This window comes from Cyanistes caeruleus, chromosome 17, assembly GCF_971803275.1.
Source record: "Cyanistes caeruleus chromosome 17, bCyaCae1.hap1.1, whole genome shotgun sequence".
NCBI classification, from domain to species: domain Eukaryota; kingdom Metazoa; phylum Chordata; class Aves; order Passeriformes; family Paridae; genus Cyanistes; species Cyanistes caeruleus.
Genome location: NC_141717.1, coordinates 2,360,598 through 2,383,298, shown reverse-complemented (window position 1 = coordinate 2,383,298; position 22,701 = coordinate 2,360,598). Strand labels below are relative to the sequence as shown.

The following is a 22,701-nucleotide window of genomic DNA, read 5'->3' as shown; positions in this document are numbered from 1 at the left end:
CCTGAGACTGAGGGTCCACCCTGGGGTGTGCCCTGCTCTGTTCCCTGTGCTGTGGTGCCTTAGGTGACATCCCTGAGGAGCAGCCCTGCCCTTCCTGAGCAGCCTGCCTGCCCAGGGAGCTGGGCTCAGCATCCCTGGCCCTCTCCAGTGCCAGCTTGGCCTGCCTGTTCCCAGTGGACCCAGCTTGGCAGCTGCTCTGCAGGGATGTGCCCCTGTTCCCACCAAAATGTCATTCCCACGGATCTGGTGGCAGCACAGGTGATTTGAGCTGTCTCTTGTTGGCTTGCTGCACTGAGGCTCCCAGGGCTTTGTGAAATGCTGTTGTTTTACCTGGCAGGTCTGATGTTTGTGCTGGTCTCCATCCTCTTCCTCCCACTGTGCTTTGTTCCCAGGCATTTGGCCAGTCTTTCCTGCAGCCTGACATTCACCTGTTCAAACAGAACCTCTTCTACCTGGAGACACTGAACACGAAGCAGAAGCTGTACCACAAGGTGGGTCCTACCTGAGCCTGTGCTCTCTGGGCCTGGGAAGTGGTGGGAGCTGTCCTGGGACTGGTTTTAAACTACTGGGAAGTCCAGGTCAGGATTTGGGGGTTTTGTGCCACAGCCTTTGGGTTGTTGCCTTGTTCCAGGAGGTTGGAATGTAGTTACCACCCCCCTGATAGTGGGAACTGGGAATGGGAGGGATCCCAGCTCCAGTCAGACAAAGCCTGGATGTGTTCCCTCCTCTGACAGTGAGGGAGAGCAGAGAACACACAGTGACAGTGAGGTTTGTCTGGGGAAGCAGGAATTGGGATCATCAGTGGGACAGTGAGTGCCTCCAGCATTCCCACCTGGGCAGCTGCAGGTACCAAATATTCCCAGGTCACTGCCCATGGGAGTCTCCATCTCTCTTTGGACCCATCCTCCAGGCCCTGTAACCTCCCCTTAGCTGCTGCCATGAAGGATTCAATCTGGAATCCAGGCAATCTGGTCAGCCTGGGAAAGCAGAGCTTTCACTTTCTCATCTGTGGTCACACCTGAAGGGCAGCCCTTTGTGTTCACAGGTGCCTGGGGCCGACTCCAGGCATCTGACCACATTCCCTGGCTGCCAGGAGCACTGTGCAGGGAACACCTGGCTGGAATTGGAGGGGGACTTGATGCTGGTGGCATCAAAACTTAAAACTTGGGTCAGAGCATGGAATGGTTTGAGCTGGATGGGATTGTAAAGCTGACTTAATTTTAGCCCCTGCCATGGGCAGAGACACCTTCCACTGTCCCAGGCTGCTCCAAGCCCCATCCAGCCTGGCCTTGGACACTGCCAGGGATCCAGGGGCAGCCACAGCTTCTCTGGGCACCCTGTGCCAGGGCCTGCCCACCCTCCCAGGGAACAATTCCTTCCCAATATCCCATCCAGCCCTGCCCTCTGGCACTGGGAAGCCATTCCCTGTGTCCTGTCCCTCCATCCCTTGTCCCAAGTCCCTCTGCAGCTCTCCTGGAGCCCCTTTAGGTCCTGCAAGGTCTAAAACCCCAGACCATGTAAGTCTGGCCAAATCTAATGTTAACTTTCAAGCTGATACTAATTGAGCTTATTTTAGCCATTTTTGATCTGACTTGGCTGAAAAAAAATCATCTCAGCACTCACCAGAGTTTGGAGATTCCGCTGAAGCCGGGGCTGCTCTGTCTTTGCTCGATTTGCCCTCCCATGGGAGGAGTGAAGTCCCCTAACCCAGTGCCCTTCTCCCTGTGCAGAAGATCTTCAGGACCACGATGCTGTTCCAGTTTGTGAACGTGCTGCTGCAGGTGCTGGTGCACAAATCCCACGACCTGCTGCAGGAGGAGATCGGCATCGCCACCTACAACATGGCCTCGGTGGACTTCGACGGCTTCTACTCCGCCTTCCTGCCCGAGTTCCTGGCCAGCTGTGACGGCGTGGACTCCAACCAGAAGAACGTGCTGGGGAGGAATTTCAAAATGGACAGGGTAAGGAGGGGACCTGCAGCATTGTGGTGTTGCCAGTTTGCAGCTGGCAATGTCTCCAGGCCTTTTGTTCCCAACGCTTCTGTGCCCAGCAGTTCCCAGCCAAGGATTCCTCACTGCGGGTGGCAGAGCTGCCAGCTCATCCCTCAGGCTGCAGGGTGCTGTGGGAGTCAGGGAATGTGTCCTGGAGGAAGTTTTTATTGGAGTAGATATGTTCCCAAGTGGGATGCTCAGGTCCTCACCTAAATCTCGCTCCAGCTGCTGGCCAGATGTTTGAGGGTTACGGTAAGGACAGAGTACCTGCAAAGGCTCCCAATTCCTGCAAACCCCTCATGTGTGGGGAGGAAACAGTGGAATGGCACTGCAGAGCAGCAGGTTCTGCTTCCGTTCACTGAGAGTTGTCCATTGAGTGCTCCCTGTCCTGAGGGAGGGGATGGGAATTGGAGACCAAGGGTGAAGATAGGAATGGAACCCTGGGGAAATTGCTTGGCTCTAGAAGGCAACTGCTCTTCAGGAATGTCAGCGCTTGTTAGGGAGTGTGTGACACCCAGGAGCCTTGGCAGGAGGGCAGCAAGGAATTAGTGCTGCATCCGGCCATGGAGCCAGGCTGGGGGTGCTCACCTGGGGAAGAGAGGGATCCAGGGACACCTCAGAGCCCTTGCAGGGCCTAAAGGGGCTCCAGGAGAGCTGCAGAGGGACTTGGGACAAGGGATGGAGGGACAGGACACAGGGAATGGCTTCCCAGTGCCAGAGGGCAGGGATGGATGGGATATTGGGAAGGAATTGTTCCCTGGGAGGGTGGGCAGGCCCTGGCACAGGGTGCCCAGAGCAGCTGTGGCTGCCCCTGGATCCCTGGAAGTGTCCAAGGCCAGGCTGGATGGGGCTTGGAGCAGCCTGGGACAGGGGAAGGTCCATGGCAGGAGGTTGGAACTGGATGTGGTTTAGACCCCTCCCAGCACAGACATTCCATGATTCCATGATTCCATGAGCGTTCCTCTCGCTGGGGCCTCGCTGCACAATGAGAAGCCAGAGATGGGAGCAGAGCCTGGATCCCTGCAGTCAGCTCTGAAACCATCTCAGCCCCAGAAACTGGATTTGCCTGTGCTGAGGCCGGGTCAGGATGGATCTGTTGCTGTGTGAACACCCTCGGGGGGTGTGCCCCTCTGTGCTGGCCGTTCGCAGCAGTTGTTGTTGTTGTGTCCCTTGCAGGACCTGCCCTCGTTCACACAGAACGTGCACAGGCTGGTGAACGACCTGCGCTATTACAGACTGTGCAACGACAGCCTGCCCCCGGGCACTGTGAAGTTATAGTGACTGCCCTGGACTCCTCCCTTCCGCAGGGAACAGCTCCGTGTTTCGGTTTGCAGCTCCCCCTCTCCTCCCGGGCCTTCCTGCCCCGGATCCACCGCTCTCCACCGCTTCCTTTGAGCTCTCCCTGCCCGAGCCCGGAGCCAGCAGGATGTGTCTTAATGCCCATCCCCGGGGCATCCCGACTGCTGGGAAATCCCTCTCCCGGGGCTTTCCCTCGGCTCCTGTAGCACTTTGTTGCATCTGGAGGTGTCTGGAGAGATCATGTCCGTATCAAACACGAGGCAGAAGCGCCAAAGACCACTTGAGACATTCGTACCTTCGTGTCATTCCACCTTCCTGCCCCGCCCAGCTCTCGGAGGAGGCTCCTGACCTGGGACTGGTTTGGCACTTCTGTCACTCCCTTTGTTTTTAAATTGCCTTGAAAAGCTCCCCGATGTTGGCGGGGATTTAGAGACTTTTTTGGGTTTTTTTTTAAACGTTTTCTCATCATTCCATTGTGATACTAAAACAACATGCTTAATGGGAATAAAGTGCTTACTTTGTTGTTTTAAATAACTTGGGGCTGGGTTAGTTTCCCTCTTAAGTCATTCTGTAAATGAACACGTGGTGATCCACAGCTTTTCCCAGGATCAGGAATGAGGAGCAGCCAGCAAGGATCCCAACAAGTCCAACAGCTCATGGAAGGTGCAGATCAGTGGTGGCTTCTTCTTCTTCTGCTGTCTCCTCGTTGTGTTTTCTGTCACGTGCTGTGGTGATCCATTCATTCCCTCCAGCACTCTTGTCTCAATTGATCATGAAGTGCCTGCAGGAAGGAATTCCCCATTCCCAGGGAGCCTGGAGCTCAAATTCACCCTCTGACCAGTGCCCCAGTAGTGGCATCTGTCTGGTAAAATCCCTGACACCAGTCAGGCAGGACCAGATTGTGTGGGGTTTGTGGATCTCTGATCGTGCCACTGGGAAGGATTTCTGGTCAGGAAGCAGTGTTAAATCAGTCTTCATTTTTATATTTAATAGATTAAATTTGAGAGGAACTTCTCACAAGGGGAAATGGCCTTAGGCTGAATGAGGGCAGGGATGGATGGGATATTGGGAAGGAATTGTTCCCTGGGAGGGTGGGCAGGCCCTGGCACAGGGTGCCCAGAGAAGCTGTGGCTGCCCCTGGATCCCTGGAAGTGTCCAAGGCCAGGCTGGATGGGGCCTGGAGCAGCCTGGGATGGTGGAAGGTGTCCCTGCCCATGGAAGGGGTGGGATGGGATTGGGCTGTAAGGTCCCTTCCAACCCAAACCATTCCACAATTCTATGGAATGAATCTTAATTCCCTTTGGTTAAGTGGGCAGCTGCAGTGGCAGGAACAGCAGCAGGCACTGGGAAGGGAGCACTCCTGGAGATGTTCTGCTAGGAATGTTTGCAGACGTGGGTGTGATGTGGCTGCAGCTGGGAGGTGTCAGGGGTGAGCTGGAGCGTGGCAGCACTCCCTGGTTCCTCTGTTTCAGTTTTGTGGACAAGCCCCTTCCCTGTGCAGGTTTGCCACTGGGAGGTGACGGATGCTGTTTGGAAAATCTGTGCAGTCCCTGCCCCCAGGCTCTGAACTGGCACCAGTTGGATGTTTGGGCTCCCTGTCCTGGAGCAGAGTCCAAATGCCCAGGATGTGCCTCACCTGCTCCAGCCTGTGCAGGTGAGGGCTGAGCTGCCTCCAGAGGGGTGAGGGAAGAGGGGAAGGTGGGTGATGGTGAGTGCCAGCTCCCTGCAGCCACACCTGCAGTAACACAGTTACTGCCACAGTCTCCACATGAACCTTGGAGTCCTTGTTGTTCCTGCTGGAACATCCAGTGCAGAGTCCAGGTGGCATCTGGGCTGGTTCGTGGTCTACTGGGCCTTAAAAAGAATTCTGTGAGCTTTTGCTTCCTTGACTCCTATAGAATGTTTATTCCAGAGTGCAAAAGGATCTTTAAATGGGCCCTGCTCTGCGTGTCTCGCTGGCCGAGGAGCAATGACAGAGCAGGGCTGGTGTGGTTGGTGACACTGCCCTGCTCCTGAGCTGTTCCTGAGCTGTTCCTGGGCGCTCTCAGCAGCTCTGCCCTGCCCTGAGCTGCACTGGGGGACACTGGAAGCTGGCAGCCACCTCCTCCAGCAGTTCCCTGGCTGTGGCTCCCTTTGGAGCTGGGCTGAAGGGATTTCATCCCAGTGCAGATCTCCAGGCTCATGCTGCTTCTCTTTCCTGGCTTGACAGAGGGGTGAGAGTACAAGATTTTCCCTTGGTCAATGCCAGCAGCTGCCAGGTGCCCAAAACCCAGGCTCCAATCTGCCACCCCTTGTCCTAAAACCTCTTTCCCCTTTGCCACCCTTCTGTCCCATTCCCCCTGGCCTGGCAGACCCTGGAGAGGGACTTTTCCTCACTCCCAGCCCCTTGCTTGAGGGCAGGAAGTCTCTTTTTCACAACCTGTTGAGTCCATTTGTCCTTGGGGAGCCACTGGGGTGTTTTTTGCCATGGTGCTGAGCAGAGCAGGTCCCCAGAGCCCCCAGGCTCTGGCAGGGGTTCTGTCCCCCCATTCCCTGTGCCTTGGGAAGGGAGAGTGGGATAGAGCCCAGCCCTCAGCTTGGTTCTGTGTGTGCCTTCAGGATTCTCCTCAGTCCTTCAGATCAGCACAGATTTGGGAAATGGGCTCAAAGCAACCAGGCTTTTCCATGAACTTGTCAAGCTGTTCTCCCTGTGAGGTGTTTGAGCACATGGGAAGCCCAGCAAAGAGTGATTTCCCATCCTGGGGTCTGGAATGGGCTTGGAGAAGGGATCAGAGGGGCTCCCACCTGGGCAGTTCCTCTGCCCCCAGGGTCTTGCACCCCTTCCCCAGCACCTGCTGTGTTCAGGGCAGGTCTGTGCCCCACAGGGGACCCTGTCCTGGCTGCTCCCGGGGCTGGGGACTCCCTTGTGCCCCAGCTCAGCCTGGCCTGGGCTGACCCAGCCTCTCCCTGCCTGGTGAATCGAGGGCAAAGCACGAGGCAGGTTTGGTTCCTGCCCTCGGGATGGGTGTGGGCTGTGCTCCCACCCTGGCAGGGTTTGGGATTCCAAACTGGGCTGTTCCGTGTCAGGATATTCCGTGTCAGGACGCTCTGGATGGGGAGGATGCTCCGTCCCGGGATATCCCGAGCAGGCGCGGCGGCCGCCCGGCCCCGGCTGCTGCTTTAAGGGGAGGGACGGGAGCCTGACCCCGGGCTCCGCTGCTATGGCTCCGGTGAGACACGGCCCCATCCCCATCCTGCCCCTGGGGACCCTGTCCCCCACTCATCCTGCCCCTGGGGACCCTGTCCCACCCTCATCCTGCCCCTGGGGACCCTGTCCCACCCTCATCCTGCCCCTGGGGACCCTGTCCCCATCCTCATCCTGTCCCTGGGGACCCTGTCCCCATCCTCACCCTGCCCCTGGGGACCCTGTCCCACCCTCATCCTGTCCCTGGGGACCCTGTCCCCCACTCATCCTGCCCCTGGGGACCCTGTCCCCCACTCATCCTGTCCCTGGGGACCCTGTCCCCCACTCATCCTGCCCCTGGGGACCCTGTCCCCATCCTCATCCTGTCCCTGGGGACCCTGTCCCCATCCTCACCCTGCCCCTGGGGACCCTGTCCCACCCTCATCCTGTCCCTGGGGACCCTGTCCCCCACTCATCCTGCCCCTGGGGACCCTGTCCCCATCCTCATCCTGTCCCTGGGGACCCTGTCCCCCACTCATCCTGCCCCTGGGGACCCTGTCCCCACCCTCATCCTGTCCCTGGGGACCCTGTCCCCCACTCACCCTGCCCCTGGGGACCCTGTCCCCCACTCATCCTGCCCCTGGGGACCCTGTCCCACCCTCATCCTGCTCCTGGGGACCCTGTCCCACCCTGGGGGCCTTCAGCCCCTTCCCCCTCCTGCCCCTGGGTTCCCTTTCCACATCCCCGTCCTCTCCCCAGTCCCCTGCTTGTGCCGCCCCACAGAGCTCCTGTCCCCATCCTGTCCCCATCCTGTCCCCATCCTGTTCCCATCCTGTTCCCATCCTGTTCCCACCCTGTCCCCACCCTGTCCCATCCCCTGGCGGTGTCCCCGTCCCTCCATCCCGGCCGGGTGGCGGCTCACGGGCTCTGCTGTCCGGGATGGGGAGAGGCCGGAGCTGGCGCTCCCTGCAGGTCCCAAGGGTTCAGTGTCCCCAGGACAGTGCTGGGGGGACAGGGCAGGACCCTGCAAAGCCGAGCCGTGCTCAGCAGTGCCCGGGGACGCTCACGGGCTCGGTTTCTCCGGCACTGGGACCACCGCTGGCAGTGAAGTGTCCTCCCTCCCTCCCCTCCTTCCCGTCCCCTCTGTCCCTTCAGGGGACGGGATGTCCCTTGGGGGCTTCTGTCCCCTCCTGCGGCGCGGCTGTGGCGGGGCCAGCGGCGGGTGGGACCCTGCTGTCCCTCGGTCACCGATTTTCCTCTCTGCCAGCGGAGCGCTGTGACCGGGGACCCTCCGGGCGGGGAAGGGCCCGGGGCAGGGACAGAGTCCCCAGCGCCGGGACACGGCACAGACACCCCTGGCTCAAAGGCTGCTTCGAGCAGGTGTCCCCAGCACCCATGTGTGGCACGTCCCCAGCAGCCTGAGAGGCACCGCTTGTCCGGGGGACGCGGCCCAGGACGGGATGGGGACAGGGACGGCCTCGGGGTCCTGCTGCCACCGTGTCTGGTGGGGCCCCGCGGTGGCCACAGCGACCTTCGGTGACCACAGTGACCCTTGGTGACCGCAGTGACCCTCGGTGACCCGCAGTGACCCTCGGTAGCCACAGTGATCCTCGGTGACCCGCAGTGACTCTCGGTGACCCGCAGTGACTCTCGGTGGCCACAGTGACTCTCGGTGGCCGCAGTGACCCTCGGTGGCCACAGTGACCCTCGGTGACCGCAGTGACTCTCGGTGGCCGCAGTGACTCTCGGTAGCCGCAGTGACCCTCGGTGGCCACAGTGACCCTCGGTGACCGCAGTGACTCTCGGTGGCCGCAGTGACTCTCGGTGACCCGCGCATCATCCAGCGCTCCGAGCTTCAAGCTGGTGGCCATGAAACTGCTCCAGGGACCGGGGCCCGGCGGGGAGCGCCGCTCCGGGAGCGGGGGTGGCTGGGGGACACCGGCAGGGTGTCACTGTCACCACGCTGCCTCAGGTGGACCGGAGGCTCGTGGACCGGCACTACGAGCAGCTGCGGCTGAAGCCCTTCTACCCCGCGCTCGTCGCCTACATGACCTCGGGGCCGGTGGTGGCCATGGTGAGGGGACAGTTCGGGGGTCCCGGGGGGCGCAGGGGACTCAGCCGTGCGTGTCCCGCAGGTGTGGGAGGGTTACGATGTGGTGCGGTGCGCCCGGGCCATGGTTGGGGACAGCAGCGCCGTGGGGACCATCCAGGGGGACCTCAGCATGCACATCACCACGGCCGTGGCACTGTCCCCATCCCTGTCCCCTCCCAGGAACCTGGTCCACGCCAGTGACTCCGTGGAGATGGCCCAGCGGGAGATCAGCTTCTGGTTCCAGAGGGACGAGCTGGTGGCCTGGGACAGCAGGGACAGGGACAGCATCTACGGGCTCTAGGGTCAGGCCGCGGCCGGGGGGCACCCCCTGCCCCCAATAAACCCCGCTGCCTCCAGCTCTGACTTCGGTCTCCTCCCTCGGATGTCACCAGCAAGGGCTGGGAGCTCTGGGAGGCACTGGGATGTCCCCAGAGGACACTGGGGTGGTACTGGGAAGCTCTGGGATGCACTGGGATGTCCCCAGAGGACACTGGGGTGGTACTGGGAAGCTCTGGGATGCATTGAGGTAACAGCAGAGAACACTGGGGGTGTTACAGGAAGGCTCCGGAAGGTGCTGGGTGAGCCATGGAGGGCACTGGAATGTCCCCAGAAGACACTGGGCTGTCCCTGGGGAGTACTGAGGCTGTATTGGGAAGCTCTGGCATGCACTGGTACATCCGTGGAAGGCACTGGTTAGTACTGGGAAGCTTTGTGAGGCACTGGGATGTCCCTGGGAGCACTAGGGTGGAACAGGGAGACTCTGAGAAGCTCTGGGCGTCCATGGACTGTCCCTGCGGGCACTGGATTGGTACTGGGAAGCTCTGGGATGAACTGGGATGTCTCTAGGAGCACTGAGACAGTACTGGGAGGCTCGGGAAGCTCGAGAAGTCCCTGGGAGCACTGGAACTGTGCTGGGAGGCCCTGTGAAGAGCTGGGCCGTGCCTGGGGGGCTGCAGGGGCTCTGCAGGTGACAGGAAGAGACCAGGGTGGGGTGTGAGCTGTGAAGGTGGGGGCTCCGTGCGACACTGGGACACCGCTGGGACACCACTGGGTGGCACTGGGACACCGCTGGGACACCGCTGGGTGGCACTGGGACACCGCTGGGACACCGCTGGGACACCGCTGGGTGGCACTGGGACACCACTGAGCGGTACTGGGACTCCGCTGTGAAGCGCTGAGACACCGCTGGGTGGCACTGGGGGCCACTGGGACACTGCGGAAAGCGCTGGGACCTCGCTTTGAGGTACTGGGACAGCTCTGGGACGGGGGATATCACTGGGATATCACTGGGATATCACTGGGATACACTGGAATATCACTGGGATACACTGGGATACACTGGGATACACTGGGATATCACTGGGATACACTGGAATATCACTGGGATATCAATGGGATATCACTGGAATATCACTGGGATACACTGGGATATCACTGGGATACACTGGGATACACTGGGATATCACTGGGATACACTGGGATATCACTGGGATATCACTGGGATACACTGGGATATCATTGGGGTATCACTGGGATACACTGGGATATCACTGGGATACACTGGGATACACTGGGATATCACTGGGATACACTGGGATATCACTGGGATATCACCGGGACACACCGGGACACACCGGGACACACTGGGATATCACCGGGACACACCGGGATATCACCGGGATACACCGGGACACACCGGGACACACCGGGACATCACCGGGACACACCGGGACACACCGGGACACACCGGGATTTCACCGGGACACACCGGGACACACCGGGACACACCGGGACACACCGGGATATCACCGGGATATCACCGGGATTTCACCGGGACACACCGGGACACACCGGGATATCACCGGGATATCACCGGGACACACCGGGACACACCGGGACACACCGGGATATCACCGGGATATCACCGGCACACACCGGCACACACCGGGACACACCGGGATATCACCGGGACACACCGGCACACACCGGCACACACCGGGACACACCGGGATATCACCGGGATATCACCGGGATATCACCGGGATTTCACCGGGACACACCGGGACACACCGGGATATCACCGGGATACACCGGGATATCACCGGGATTTCACCGGGACACACCGGGACACACCGGGATATCACCGGGATACACCGGGATATCACCGGGATTTCACCGGGACACACCGGGACACACCGGGATATCACCGGGATACACCGGGATATCACCGGGATTTCACCGGGACACACCGGGATATCACCGGGATATCACCGGGAGCTCGGGGCCGGCCCCGGGCGCTGCAGTTCCCGCCGCGGCCGCCAGGGGTCGCTGTGTCCCGGAGCGGCCCCGTTGCCCGGCAACGGCGGCGGCGCCCGCGCATGCGCAGTGAGCAGCGCCCGCCCCCGCCATGGCCGAGGCCGCCATGGCCGCGCCGGTGCCCCCGGACGAGGACGGGGACGAGTGTCTGCCCCAGTACCGGCACCTGCTCAGCCCCGACCTGCTCGCGTGAGTCCCGGCGCTCCGGGGGGCCCGCCGGGGCCGCCTCCCTGGGCCCGGCTCTGACCGTGCCTCTGTCCCACAGGGGCCAGGTGGCCTTCATCACCGGCGGCGGCTCTGGCATCGGCTTCCGCATCGCCGAGATCTTCATGAGGTGCGGGAGCCCCTGCGGTGGGACGGCCCCTTCCTTCTCTCCCTCCTTCCCTTCTTTCCCCTGTTCCCTTCTTCTCTTTCCCCCTCTTCCCTTCTTTCTCTTCACCCCCCTTCTCTTCTCTTTCCCACCGTCCCATCCCTTTCCCCGCCGCGGTACCAGAGCCGGGAAGAGCCGCGAGGAGAAGCCGAGGGCGGCAGAGCCCTCACGGAGGCTCCGGGGGCCCGGCTCTGGCTCTCCCCATCCGCATCCCGCGGGCCTGGAGCAGCAGCGATTCCTGCAAGGAACAGCCGAACTCCTGGTGATCCCGAGGTGCTGGGGAGGAGCCCGGCCCTTCTCACCTGCCCCTTCCCTGCAGGCACGGCTGCCGGACCGTCATTGCCAGCAGGAACCTGCAGAGAGTGTCTGAGGTGAGCCCGGGCTCCAGCGGGAGAGCTGCCAGCCCCGGAAACCCTTCTGCTGTCTCCCGCTGGAACCGGGAGCCCTGGGAATGGTGCAGGAAGGAGGAATGGCTTCCCAGTGCTTCCCACCCTCCCAGCCCTGGGCACCTCCGGCACAGCTCGGTTAACTTGGAACCTGCTTTGCAGGGGCTGTTGCACTATCATGATGGCTTTTTGTGGGGGAGAGAGACAGAAGTGAGCTGTGGGGGAGGTTTGTCAGCAGGGCAGAGGCCAAGGCTGGACTGAAACCTCAGTGTGGAGTAGGAGCAGACCCCAGGGGCTGGTGGCTCGAGGCGGGTTGCACAATTGCCCCTGTGTTTTGGGGCAGAGGAGAGGGTGCAGGTGTGGTTGGCTGTCATTTTCCACTCCCTCATGCTCACGTGCCAGAAGAAGCTGCAAAGCTCAGCAGGTTTTTAATCCTCAGGGGCCAGAGTCTTCTGGGGCCACAGAATCTGCAGTCCAGGACTACAGCTACTCGTGCACCCGTGTGTTGCTGGGGCTGAAAACCTCTCACAGAGCTCAGAACAGAAGTTGGAGCAGTTTTGAGTGTTGTGTGGAGTTCCTGCTGAGCTTGTGTGTCCCCTGTGCTTAATTTTCTGGGGAAAATCTTTCACTTAATGAGCCATAGGGATGTCTTGTGACAAACCCTGGGCTGCAGAGCTGGTCCGTCTCACAGCCTGACACCTGGCTGCAGTCTTTGCCCTTTTGCCCACTGACTTTTGGGATCTAAAGGGCAATTATGCCTGGGCTCATGCCAAAAATGCCTTTCTGGTCTCCAGCCTTTGTACTTGCCCTGCAGGGATGTTGCTTGGGATGTGCTGTGTCTGTGGCAGCCCATGCAGGTAACTGGGCTTAGCCAGTTGTGGCCAGCCCAGTAACCAGTGTGGCTGGGATACAACATGTAGGACTTTCTCTGGCTACTCCAGGGCTAGCAGGGTGCAGCCACGTTCTCTCAAGTCTCTTTTTGTTCTTTCAGGCTTCGAAAAAGCTGGTGGCAGCCACAGGGCAGCAGTGCCTGCCCCTGTCCATCGATGTCCGGCAGCCTCAGACCATCGTGGCAGCGGTGGATGAGGCGCTGAAGGAGTTTAAGAGGATTGACATCCTCATTAATGGTGAGGATGGAGAGGGCAGGAGGAGGGATTGGGCTCACTGCTGGGCAGTGTTTTCCTGCAGAAGCATCCCTGGGAGCACAGACAAAGCAGGGATCTGTGTGTGGTACATGGCCATCCCTGTTTGTCTGGCTGTGGATCATCCCTGCTCCCCTCGTGCTGGCTGTGCTGCTGGGCATGCAGAGCCACCAGTTTATCCCTTAGCAGGGCTGTCTCCATGTGCTCTCCAGCCTGCAGACATTATCCCTCACCCTTCCTGGCACACAAGGGCCCTGACATCTCTGCCAGCCCTGTCCCACCTGTCCCTGTGCTTCAGGTGCTGCGGGGAACTTCCTGTGCCCAGCCAGTGCCCTGTCCTTCAACGCCTTCAAGACAGTGATAGACATCGACACCATGGGCACCTTCAACACCTCCAAAGTCCTCTTTGAGAAATATTTCCGGGTAAGGGGCACGGAGCCAGGGGACTCTGAGGAGGCTCTGGTAGGTGGGGGTAGTGTCAAACCACACTGTGCTCCTGGGGAAATCAGGGGAGTGCAAGGACCCAGAACCTCCCTGCACAGATCCACTCTGTTTCTTGCCAGGGATCCCAGCCCCGAACTGGGGATCTTCCTGTCCCTTGCCCTGGGGCTCTGTGTGTTGCAGCACCTTTCCATGCTCTGCCACCTGCAGAAGCTGTGATCTCCTGCTCCTTTTCCAGCTCTGCCACTTTGCCTCAGCCTTTCCTCCTACCCTGCATGTCCCACCTCTCCAGCAGGGCCTCTCTGGCTGCCCCCCCTCTGAGATTCAGTGGGTAGAGCTGCCCCAGTGATGGCTTGGCAGTGCCTTTGGGTGCCTGTCCCTCTGATCCCAGCTCTCCTGTCCCTCAGAGCCCTCTGTGACCCTTTGTGCTGCTCCCTGTCTTAACTCCACATCTCCTTTCCTTCCCCAGGACCACGGTGGGGTCATCGTTAACATCACGGCGACCCTGAGCTACCGAGGGCAGGCCCTGCAGGTGCACGCTGGGGCTGCCAAGGCTGCCATAGGTACCTCAACACACCTTGCTGGGGCTCTGAGCCACGTGGGCCTGGGAGAGAAGCCAGTTCTTCCTAACTGCTGGGATGGGAAGGTGCCTTGGGGAGGGACGAGCGTGAATCGGTGTGGCTACTGCATGCCTGGGTTTGGGATGAGGCTGTTCTCCCCTGCAGGGCCCTTAGGTCTCAGCCAGACTCTTCTGTGGCATTTTTTTGTCCCTGAAAAGAAGTTTCTGGAATGGCTCTGCTCCCTGTTTCTCAGTGCTGTTGCAATCCCTCCCCAGATGCCATGACCCGTCACCTCGCTGTGGAGTGGGGACCCAACAACATCCGTGTGAACAGCCTGGCCCCCGGGCCCATCGCGGGCACCGAGGGCTTCCGGCGCCTGGGTGAGGCAGCCTGGGCTGTGCCCTGCCGTGGCACTGCCCTGCTGGCATTCTCTGGGAGGGGACAGGGAGGGACCCCCAGTGCCACACAGCTCGTGGGGGCATGGCTGTGCTGTGGCTTGGCTGGCACAGCTCTGTGGGAGCAGCCCTTCCCACATCCTTGGCACCTTCCAGGGCACTGGTTTGGCAGCAGTTTGGGCTCTCTGATGCCATGATGGAATGTGCTCCCACAAACTCAGCACTGCCTGAGGGATTTGCTTTTGTAGCCCATCAGCAGAGTGCTGGTGCAGCTCCAGAGGATGGGAGAGACCTGGAGCTCTTAGAGTGGTCCAGAGGCCATGGAAATGCTCCAAGGGCTGGAGCCCTCTGCTCTGGAGCCACGGAGACCTCAGAGCCCCTTGCAGGGCCTAAAGGGGCTCCAGGAGAGCTGCAGAGGGACTTGGGACAAGGGATGGAGGAACAGGACACAGGGAATGGCTTCCACTGCCAGAGGGCAGGGATGGATGGGATATTGGGAAGGAATTGTTCCCTGGGAGGGTGGGCAGGCCCTGGCACAGGGTGCCCAGAGCAGCTGTGGCTGCCCCTGGATCCCTGCAAGTGTCCAAGGCCAGGCTGGATGGGGCCTGGAGCAGCCTGGGATAGTGGAAGGGGAGGAGAAGGAGAGATCCCTCCCAACTGCAAGCATTCCACGATTCCATGATTCTGCAGCTCTCTGAGGTCCTGTCTTGAGCTCACTATGTCAGTACAAAATCCCTGCTAGGCTTGAGCTCCCCTCTAAATCTTCCTGGGGTTTTATCCCAGGGCTGTGCCAGGATCTCATCTCAGTTCCCTGGAGCACTCAGCCAGCCCCTTGGGCAGTGCTGCAGTGCCTGGCCAGCCATGGTGGTGGACAGTCCTCCCATGGACCAAACTGACTCTTTCCTGCTCCTTTTAGGTGGGAAATTTGCTGAGAAATCCAACCAGTTCTCCGTGATCCCGCTGCAGCGCGCAGGGAACAAGACGGAGATCGCGCACAGCACCCTGTACCTGGCCAGCCCCCTCTCGTCCTACGTCACCGGCACCACCCTGGTCGTGGATGGTGGGAGCTGGCTCACCTCCCCCAACAGCTTCTCTGCCTTGCTGGGTATTGCCTCCTCCTCTGCTAAACTCTAGGTGACTGCATTTCCCACTCGTGGGATTGGAGCAGGGCTCCTCAGGGAAACCCTGCTTTCCCCTGGGGTACAGGGCACAGGTCCTGTGAGGAGAGGCTGAGGGAGCTGGGAAAGGGGCTCAGCCTGGGGAAAAGGAGGCTCAGGGGGCCCTTCTGGCTCTGCACAACTCCCTGACAGGAGGGGGCAGCTGGGGAGGTCGGGCTCTGATCCCAGGGAACAGGGACAGGACATGGGGAAATGTTCTCAAGTGCCAGGAGAGGTTTAGGTTGGATATTAGAGAACATTTCTTTATGGGAAGGCGGTCAGGCACTGGCACAGCTGCCCAAGGCAGTGGTGGATTCACCATCCCTGGGGGGATGAAAGCTCTGTGGATGTGGCACTTGGGGACATGTTTCAGTGGTGGCCTTGGCAGTGATGTGGGAACAGTTGGATTTGTTGGTCTTAGAGGGCTTTTCCAACTTAAACAATGATTCTTAACCATGACTCTCCTGGGGCATGGCTGCAGTAGCAGTGGGTACAGTGTCCTCATGGACAGTCCTAGGGATGACTTGGGACAAGCAGAACCTGCTGGGTTTTCCCTTTGAGCCTGGCTTGTGACATGGTGTCTTTTGGATGATCATCCAGACACCTTTGAGATTCCCCCAAAGCAACTTGCTGCCCATTTCCTGTGCCCCAGCAGCAGGATTGAGCACAAAGAATGCCAAGAGCCTCTTCCTTTCATGAATTCCTGCAGCCTGGTGGGGGAAGGGGTCTCCTACCTTCCTCTCCTCCCTGCCTGTGTCCCACCTGGCAGCCTCCATGAGCTGGGCAGGCCCCAGCAGGGCTCTGTCCCCACCTCCACCCTCTCTTGCAGATGTCTGGGCTGCAGGAGCAAACCAGCCCCACTGATGGACAGCCTGGGGCTGACAGATGGACACCACGGGGGACATCTCCCAGAGCCAGTGCCAACAGCCACAGCCTCTCCTCGGCCACTGGGGGTAGTGGTGGCACTGCCAGTCCTGTGTCTGCCTGGGGGACAGCACTGAGGGTGCTGGGTGCCACTGCCACCCCCATCCTGTGCCACTGCTGCCTTCTGAGCTGCTGTGCCTGTGGGTGCAGAGACAGTGTGGAGGGCTGAGATGGTCACTGTCCTTTTGTGGCTCCCTCCAGGCTGCTCTTGTGGCCTTTTCCAAGCTCCAAGCAGTGCCAGCCATGGATACCAATCCTCTTACTCCCCTCTCCCCTGTCTTAGCTTGAGAGCTGCCCAGGACCCCAGCTCCTTTTTGGGAGAGGGAGCAGCTGTGAGCCTGGGGTCAGGCCCAGTTCTGCCTTGGCAACTCTTGGAGGGGGAAACCCTGGCAGGGGGAGGTGGCTGTGTCCCCTAAGGGGTCCTGGGTGGGACAATGGTCCCGGGATGCAGCTGGGATGCAGCTGGGATGCAGCTGGGATGCCCCTCTCCTGGGAGCAGAGGTGGTGTGAGGGCAGATCCCCCAGGGCAGGGTCTCCCAGCAGCACTGCAGGTGTCCAGTGGTCTGTCCACACCCATCTGTCTGTCACACCGGTGTCACACCATCTCCTTCAAGACACTCAAGCTGAGGGTAAGTGAAGGGCTAGAACTGGAATCCAGTGCTTTCCTCCTGCTGGGCTGCAGGAGCCACAGCAGGGCTGCACGGATGGCACTGCTGGAGCCAGCCTTGCCCCTGCTGATGGCTCATGTACACCCTCCTGCTGCTGCTGCTGGTAGTTTTTAGGCTCACCCTGAATTCCATGAAGCTTGTTCTCCCACTTAATTGTATTTCCTACTTGATTGTAGACTTGCCATGTTTTACACCTTCCTGCAGGCCACAAATAAAGAACTTGTCCCCTGAGCAGTGATGCCTCTCTCTGCTGCATGAGCACCGGTGCCCTGCCCAGCTGACTGGTCCCAGTGGTCCAAACTGGGCCCTGAGGAAGGGGGGAGAGCCACTGCTCCCACTGCCAGAGCCTTGTGTGGCTCCAGTCTCGGCTCTGTGGTGCTCCATGCCCACGAGGCTTGGGGACCTGCCAGCTCCTCAGCCCCAGGGGCTCTGGGAAGGTGGTGCCAGAGGTGGCGGGGAGGTGTTGGGGGCTTTGGTGAGGGATTCCGCCCTGCAGAGGGATGGGGATGCAGTGCCTGGGCTGGGATCTGGGTGGTGTCCTTTGCCTGGGCTCCTGGGATTTGGCTCCAGCCACAGCATTCCTTTTCCTGGATTACAGGATGTTTTCTCCTGGAGAAGGTATTTGTGTGATGTGTGGTGGCCCTTCTGCCCAGCTCATCCCCGTTCTGGGAGGCTCCATGGGTTTCACTGTTCAGTCATGACCGGGTGACTTGGGCACTGTCAGGGCTGTCCTGACTCTGTGACCACCCCAGGAAGAGGGAGCTGAGCTTGGCCTCCAGCACCAGGGGAAGGACAGAGCACCCAGCCAAGCCTTGGCATGGCCTGGAGCTGTAGGAACCCAACCAGGGCTGCAGAGCTGCCACTTACAGCATCAGGCCAGCACCTCCAGCCCTGCAGGCACCTTGTTCCCCTGCCAGTCCCATCCACACAGGAACCCTGGCTGCTTGAGCTGTTTGGGAACTGGGAATGCCCAGGGGATTTTGCAGGGAATGGTTTGGGCAGGTGTCACCGTGTAGCTGTGCTTCCCCCTGTGGGACTGACAAAGGATCCCCCTCCTGCCCTGCTCACCTTTAGGTGATGTGATGAGGAACAAGATTTGGAGTGGAGGTTTCCATCCTTCCCAGTGCTGGACTGACTGGGCAGGGGTGTCATCCTCTCTGGGGGATGCTGCTGAACTCTGGCTCTCGGGGCTGAGTGTGCTGGGGAACAGAGACCTTATGGCTCAACCAGGCTGACCCTGAGGTGTCACACACCTCCATGGCCCGGGCAGGGCCACTGGGGCCAGGGATGCTCTTGCTCATCAAGTTTGCTGCTAATTATACCCGGGGGCTGTAATTCCACCCGCTGGGCCAGCTCAGGGGTGTGTTAGTGGGGTCATCCCAGTGCTCCAGCAGAAGCTGCAGGTGTTCTGAGCCTGCAGGCTGTGAGCCCTAAGCACGGGCATTCATTAACTCATTGCCGTGGTCCCAGGGCTGTCCCTGTGCTCAGATTGTCCCTGGAGCAGCTCAGGGATCCCGGTGCACTGTCCCACTGGGGCTGGGGGTCCTGCAGCACGGCTCATGTCCCCGGAGGGATTTGAGTGTCCCAGTGCACAGTTCATACCCAAAGGGATTTGGGATTCTGGTGCACAGTTCATACCTGGAGCAGCTGGGTGGTTCTATTGCAGGGTTCTCCCCCAGAGGGATTTGGGGTCCCGGAGCACGGTTCGGCTTTAGGGTCCTGGACCGTGGTTTGGGTTTGGGGTCCCGGAGCACGGTTTGGGGCCCCGGAGCACGGTTGGGGTCCTGGAGCACGGTTTGGGGCCCCGGAGCACGGTTCGGGTTTGGGGTCCTGGACCGTGGTTTGGGGTCCCGGAGCACGGTTGGGGTCCCGGAGCACGGTTCGGGTTTGGGGTCCCGGAGCACGGTTGGGGTCCCGGAGCACGGTTCGAGTTTGGGGTCCCGGAGCACGGTTGGGGTCCCGGAGCACGGTTTGGGGTCCCGGAGCACGGTTGGGGTCCTGGAGCACGGTTTGGGGCCCCGGAGCACGGTTCGGGTTTGGGGTCCCGGAGCACGGTTTGGGGTCCCGGAGCACGGTTGGGGTCCCGGAGCACGGTTGGGGTCCCGGAGCACGGTTTCTCAGCAGGGCCATTTGGGGTCCCCATTCACGGTGCCCCCGGTCCCACGTGCTCGCGCTCCGCCTGGCCCCGCCCCTCCGTGCCGGCCCCGCCCCCGCCGCGCGCGAGCCGGGAGGGGGCGTGGCCTCGGCACGGGCTCGCGCCGCGGAGGGGCGGGGCGAACCGGACCGGCAGGCGAGTGACGTCACCGCCCCGGCTACTGCGGCGGCGGCCGGGCTGGATCTGCCGGTTCTCCGCGGGCGGCCCCGGAGCGGCGGCGCGGGCGGGCGCCGGGGTTGTTTCTCGGCGCCGCCGCCGCCTCCCCCAACCCCCGGTCCCGGGCAGGACCCGCGGCCCCGGCGCTCGGAGCCGCCGCTCCCCGGGCGGGGCGGGACCGGCGGGGCCGCCCCCGGTGTCGGCGGGCGGGGCCGGCGCTCCTCGCACAAAGCCGTGAGTGCCGCGGGGACCGCACCGGCACCGGCACCGCCCCGATGTGAGCGGGGCATGGCCGCGGGGCATGGCCCGGGGCGGGCGGCGGCGGGCGCGCAGCGCCGGCGGTGAAGATGGAGCCGCGTCCGCCTGGGACCGAGCCCCCGCTGCCCCGGGGGCCGGGACCGGGGCTCGAACCGCAGCTGGAACCGGAGCCCGAGCTGGACCTGGAACCGGAGCCCGAACTGAACCTGGAACCGGAGCCCGAGCTGGAACCGGAGCCAGAGCTGGAACCGGAGCCCGAACTGAACCTGGAACCGGAGCCCGAACTGAACCTGGAACCGGAGCCCGAGCTGGACCTGGAACCGGAGCCCGAGCTGGAACCGGAGCCGGAGCTGGAACCGGAGCCCGAGCTGGAACCGGAGCCCGAGCTGGAACCGGAGCCCGAGCTGGATCTGGAGCTCTGGGCACTTGAGCCCGCCGCTCCCGGCGCGGGGCCGCCGCCCTGGTGCCCGGGGGAGGCCGGGGGCAGCCCGGGCCCCACCGAGCCCCCGCCTGAGGAGGAGCCGCGCCTCCGCCCGGTCTTCGACGCCCTGGACCGCGACGGCGATGGCTTCGTGCGCGTGGAGGAGTTTGTGCAGTTCGCCACGGCCTACGGCGCCGAGCAGGTGAGCGCCGGCCGGCCCCGGGCCCCGGGCACCGGGCACCGCACCTGGGCCCGGGCCGCTGCTGGCTCCGCGCCGGGGCACCGCGGGGTGCGGTGGCACCGCCGCCCCAGGGTGATGGTGATGGTGGCTCCTGTCCGGGCTCCGGCCCTTGGACAGCATCAGTGTCCCCAAGGACAGCGCTGGCATCGCCGTGGCCCCGGGTGAAGGGCACGCGTGGCCCGAGCGGCTCCCGCCGCGCCCGGGAGGAACCGGAGCTGCCGTGCTCCAGGGAAACAGCACCGCGCTCTTTGTTCTCCATCACTGCCGCCTCGGGGCTTGGCCGGGCAGCGGGGACATCCCGGCCTGTGGGGACATCCCGGCCTGTGGGGCTGCTCCGTGCCCCCCTTGCTGACCCCACTGGCCGTGGGCCACCTCCCCTACGGGCAGCATCCCTGCCCATGGCAGGAGGTTCCATCCGTAAGGGCTTTTCCATCCCAAACCGTTCCCTGGTTCCCTGCTGCTTCGCTTATCCCGCGTTTGACAGCCTGAATGTGTATTTTTTCCTCCTTTCTGCTGCTTTGTGCCCTGGCGAGCCGGTGTTCCCCTTCAGCAGATCAGATGTAATTTGAAGCTGCCTGGGCTGACCCAAAATGGAGCAAGCTCCAGCAGCGCTCACCAGGGGATGGAGATGGATTTGTTGGTGTTTCATGCATTGGCCTGGGCTGGCATCGCTGCCAGGAAAAGAAGATTTATTTTTTCAAGGCATGCAGGTATTGCTGCAAAGTTTCCTTGTGCCTGCCCAGATCTGCTCTCGTTCTCCATCCTTGGCTGCTGCGAGGGTATTTAAGTGCCATGACAAAGCAAATCGTGTGTGAAGGAGGCTTTTGGTGGAGGAGGGCTTTTTATCCCAGTCCTCATGCTAGAAACACCTCTCAAAGATCAAACAGAGGTATTTATTTTAGAAAAATATCCCTGCAAAGTGGAGACAGGGAACTTCTTTGTGTTGCTGGAGGGGTCACTGTGTGTGCAGAGGGTCTCAAGGTGTGAGCACAGGTACCTCGGCTGCTCCTGCCTGTGCCAGGAGAGAGGCTTTGTTCATAAATCCTCTGTTCTGCACTGTCCTGCCGTGGGCCAGGCCCCCGGGCCACCGCCGTGTCCCACTGGTGTCCCCAGCAGAGGAAGCCGGGGCACAGGGCCCAGGGAGGCTCCTGGCTCCTGCACACCGTGTCACCTCCCCGGGGGACTGTTTGCCCTCGTCCCTTGGTGTGGAGCAGCCCAAGGACGTGGGAGATGGGGACAGGAGGTGGCAGGGGATGTGGCAGGTGGCTCTGGGCCGTGCAGCTCAGCCCTGCAGCGCACGGTGCCGGCGTGGGGATGATGCCAGAGCTCCAGAGGGGCCTCAGTGAGCCTGGAAAACACTGAGAGCACGGCCTGAGGAGCGGCAATGGGCTGCTAGGTCACTCCAAAGCTCAGGGGGGTGTCCCCAGAGCTTTTGTGCCATTGGGCAGGGTCTGTCCGTATGGATCCATCTGGGAAGGGGCTCTGCAGGCTCCCTGTTCCGTCCTGCTGAGCACAGCTAATGCTGCCTGTGCTGCCGTAAATGATGCTTTGAAAACTCATTTCTCTTCAGCAAGAGGCTGGTGCAGGCAGCTCTTGGACAGCTGGGCCCTGGTACTGCGAGTGCTGAGCACCTTGGGGAGGTTGGTGTGGCAAGGCCTGGGCACTCCAGGGGACTGGCAGAGGAGCAAAGGTGATGCCTGTGTGTGCAAGAGGACTTGGTGGCAGTCTGCAGCGTGGAAAAGACCAGGGCACGCTGAGGGAGGAGGAGCAGGGATTGGTGATCATGTCAGTAAGCTCCCAGCAGGTCATGGAATCCCAGAATATCCTGGGTGGGAAGGGTCACACAAGAATCACTGAGTCCAACCCCTGGCCCTGCACGGACACCCCAACACCCCCACCCTGTGCCCTGTCCAAACTCTCCTGGAGCTCTGGCAGTCTCGGGCCGTGCCCATTCCTGGGCAGTGCCAGCACCTCTGGGGGAAGAACCTTTCCCTGGTGTCCAGCCTAACCCCCTGTGATGTGTGGAGTAATCAGGAGAGGAGTTCTGGGGAAGTTCCTTGACCTATTTTGCGTGAAGCAGCTGGAACTTGGGCCCAAAGGGGGTCTTTTGGAGAACAGAGACCCAGCTCAGGTGGAAGTGGAAGGGGAGGAACATCCCCAGTGGGTAAAACAGTGTTCAGGTGCCTAAACGGGACCCTCAAGGTGTAAATAAAGGTTGTGCCACAAGCAGAACTGGGATGCTGTGAGAGAGGGGTGGGGGTTTGATGGCTGGATAATCACAAGGGGCAGTTAATGAATAGCAAATTGCAGCCCTATTGCTGGAGGTACCTGCTTCCTTTTCTCCTCCCCTCCTTCCTCCTGCCTGCTGCCCATAGGGGTGGGGGTCATACAAATGGCTAAATTGGAGCACAAGCAGCGGATTCCCGAGGCTGGAGAGGGCTGAAGGGTTAAGGAGAGCCTGTGTGTGTGTGTGTATCCACATGGATGAGGAGCTGGAGAGCAGCAAGTGTTGTCTTTAGCGCTCAGTCAAACACCAGAGGCATTCATGGGCTGCTGAGTGAGCGCT

General features: G+C 61.1%; 4 protein-coding genes and 1 long non-coding RNA gene across 9 annotated transcripts in view; 4 read left to right on the top strand and 1 right to left on the bottom strand.

Moving 5' to 3' along the window:
* XPO6 (exportin 6) overlaps positions 1–3,824 on the top strand; it is a 54,984-nt gene extending 51,160 nt beyond the window's left edge. For all 3 annotated transcript variants that reach the window (XM_023936472.2, XM_023936473.2, XM_086853757.1), the window contains 3 exons: positions 393–491; positions 1,731–1,961; positions 3,168–3,824. In XM_023936472.2, the coding sequence (XP_023792240.1) occupies positions 393–491; positions 1,731–1,961; positions 3,168–3,269 (432 nt within the window). In that variant the 3' untranslated portion in view covers positions 3,270–3,824. The remainder of the gene's footprint in view (positions 1–392; positions 492–1,730; positions 1,962–3,167) is intronic.
* Positions 3,825–8,313: 4,489 nt separating this feature from the next.
* Positions 8,314–8,846, top strand: LOC111944287 (nucleoside diphosphate kinase D, mitochondrial-like). Its single transcript, XM_086854962.1, has 3 exons — positions 8,314–8,333; positions 8,422–8,527; positions 8,589–8,846. Exons 1-3 carry the CDS (start codon positions 8,323–8,325, stop codon positions 8,844–8,846), a joined length of 375 nt encoding a protein of 124 aa, XP_086711088.1. The 5' UTR covers positions 8,314–8,322.
* Positions 8,847–10,837: 1,991 nt separating this feature from the next.
* DECR2 (2,4-dienoyl-CoA reductase 2) lies at positions 10,838–17,135 on the top strand. Of its 2 annotated transcripts, none has more exons than XM_086853766.1 (9): positions 10,838–11,050; positions 11,127–11,195; positions 11,551–11,602; positions 12,609–12,744; positions 13,058–13,182; positions 13,670–13,763; positions 14,036–14,140; positions 15,072–15,289; positions 16,142–17,135. In XM_086853766.1, the coding sequence occupies exons 1-8, from the start codon at positions 10,953–10,955 to the stop codon at positions 15,287–15,289; spliced, it is 897 nt and encodes a 298-aa protein (XP_086709892.1). In that variant the 5' UTR covers positions 10,838–10,952; the 3' UTR covers positions 16,142–17,135. The 2 variants fall into 2 exon arrangements, with proteins under 2 accessions (XP_086709892.1, XP_086709891.1); XM_086853765.1 differs by having other exon boundaries at positions 10,915–11,050; positions 15,072–15,260.
* Positions 17,091–18,697, bottom strand: LOC147650005 (uncharacterized). The gene is made up of 2 exons (XR_015277206.1): positions 18,543–18,697; positions 17,091–18,103 (listed from the first exon to the last, which is right to left on the bottom strand). It is a non-coding gene; the product is annotated as an uncharacterized LOC147650005 (long non-coding RNA).
* Positions 18,698–19,476: 779 nt separating this feature from the next.
* Positions 19,477–22,701, top strand: part of RAB11FIP3 (RAB11 family interacting protein 3) — a 72,806-nt gene continuing 69,581 nt past the window's right edge. For both annotated transcript variants that reach the window (XM_086854225.1, XM_086854223.1), the window contains exon 1: positions 19,477–20,096. In XM_086854225.1, coding sequence (XP_086710351.1) covers positions 19,563–20,096 — 534 coding nt within the window. In that variant the 5' untranslated portion in view covers positions 19,477–19,562. The remainder of the gene's footprint in view (positions 20,097–22,701) is intronic.

Coding starts and splice junctions, on each gene's coding strand:
- LOC111944287 (XM_086854962.1), top strand. Junction 8,528..8,588: donor CGGGGCCGGTGGTGGCCATG/GTGAGGGGACAG, acceptor CGTGTCCCGCAG/GTGTGGGAGGGTTACGATGT.
- DECR2 (XM_086853765.1), top strand. CDS start 10,953: ATGGCCGAGGCCGCCATGGCCGCGCCGGTGCCCCCGGACGAGGACGGG. Junction 12,745..13,057: donor GATTGACATCCTCATTAATG/GTGAGGATGGAG, acceptor CCTGTGCTTCAG/GTGCTGCGGGGAACTTCCTG. Junction 15,261..16,141: donor CAGCTTCTCTGCCTTGCTGG/GTATTGCCTCCT, acceptor CCTCTCTTGCAG/ATGTCTGGGCTGCAGGAGCA.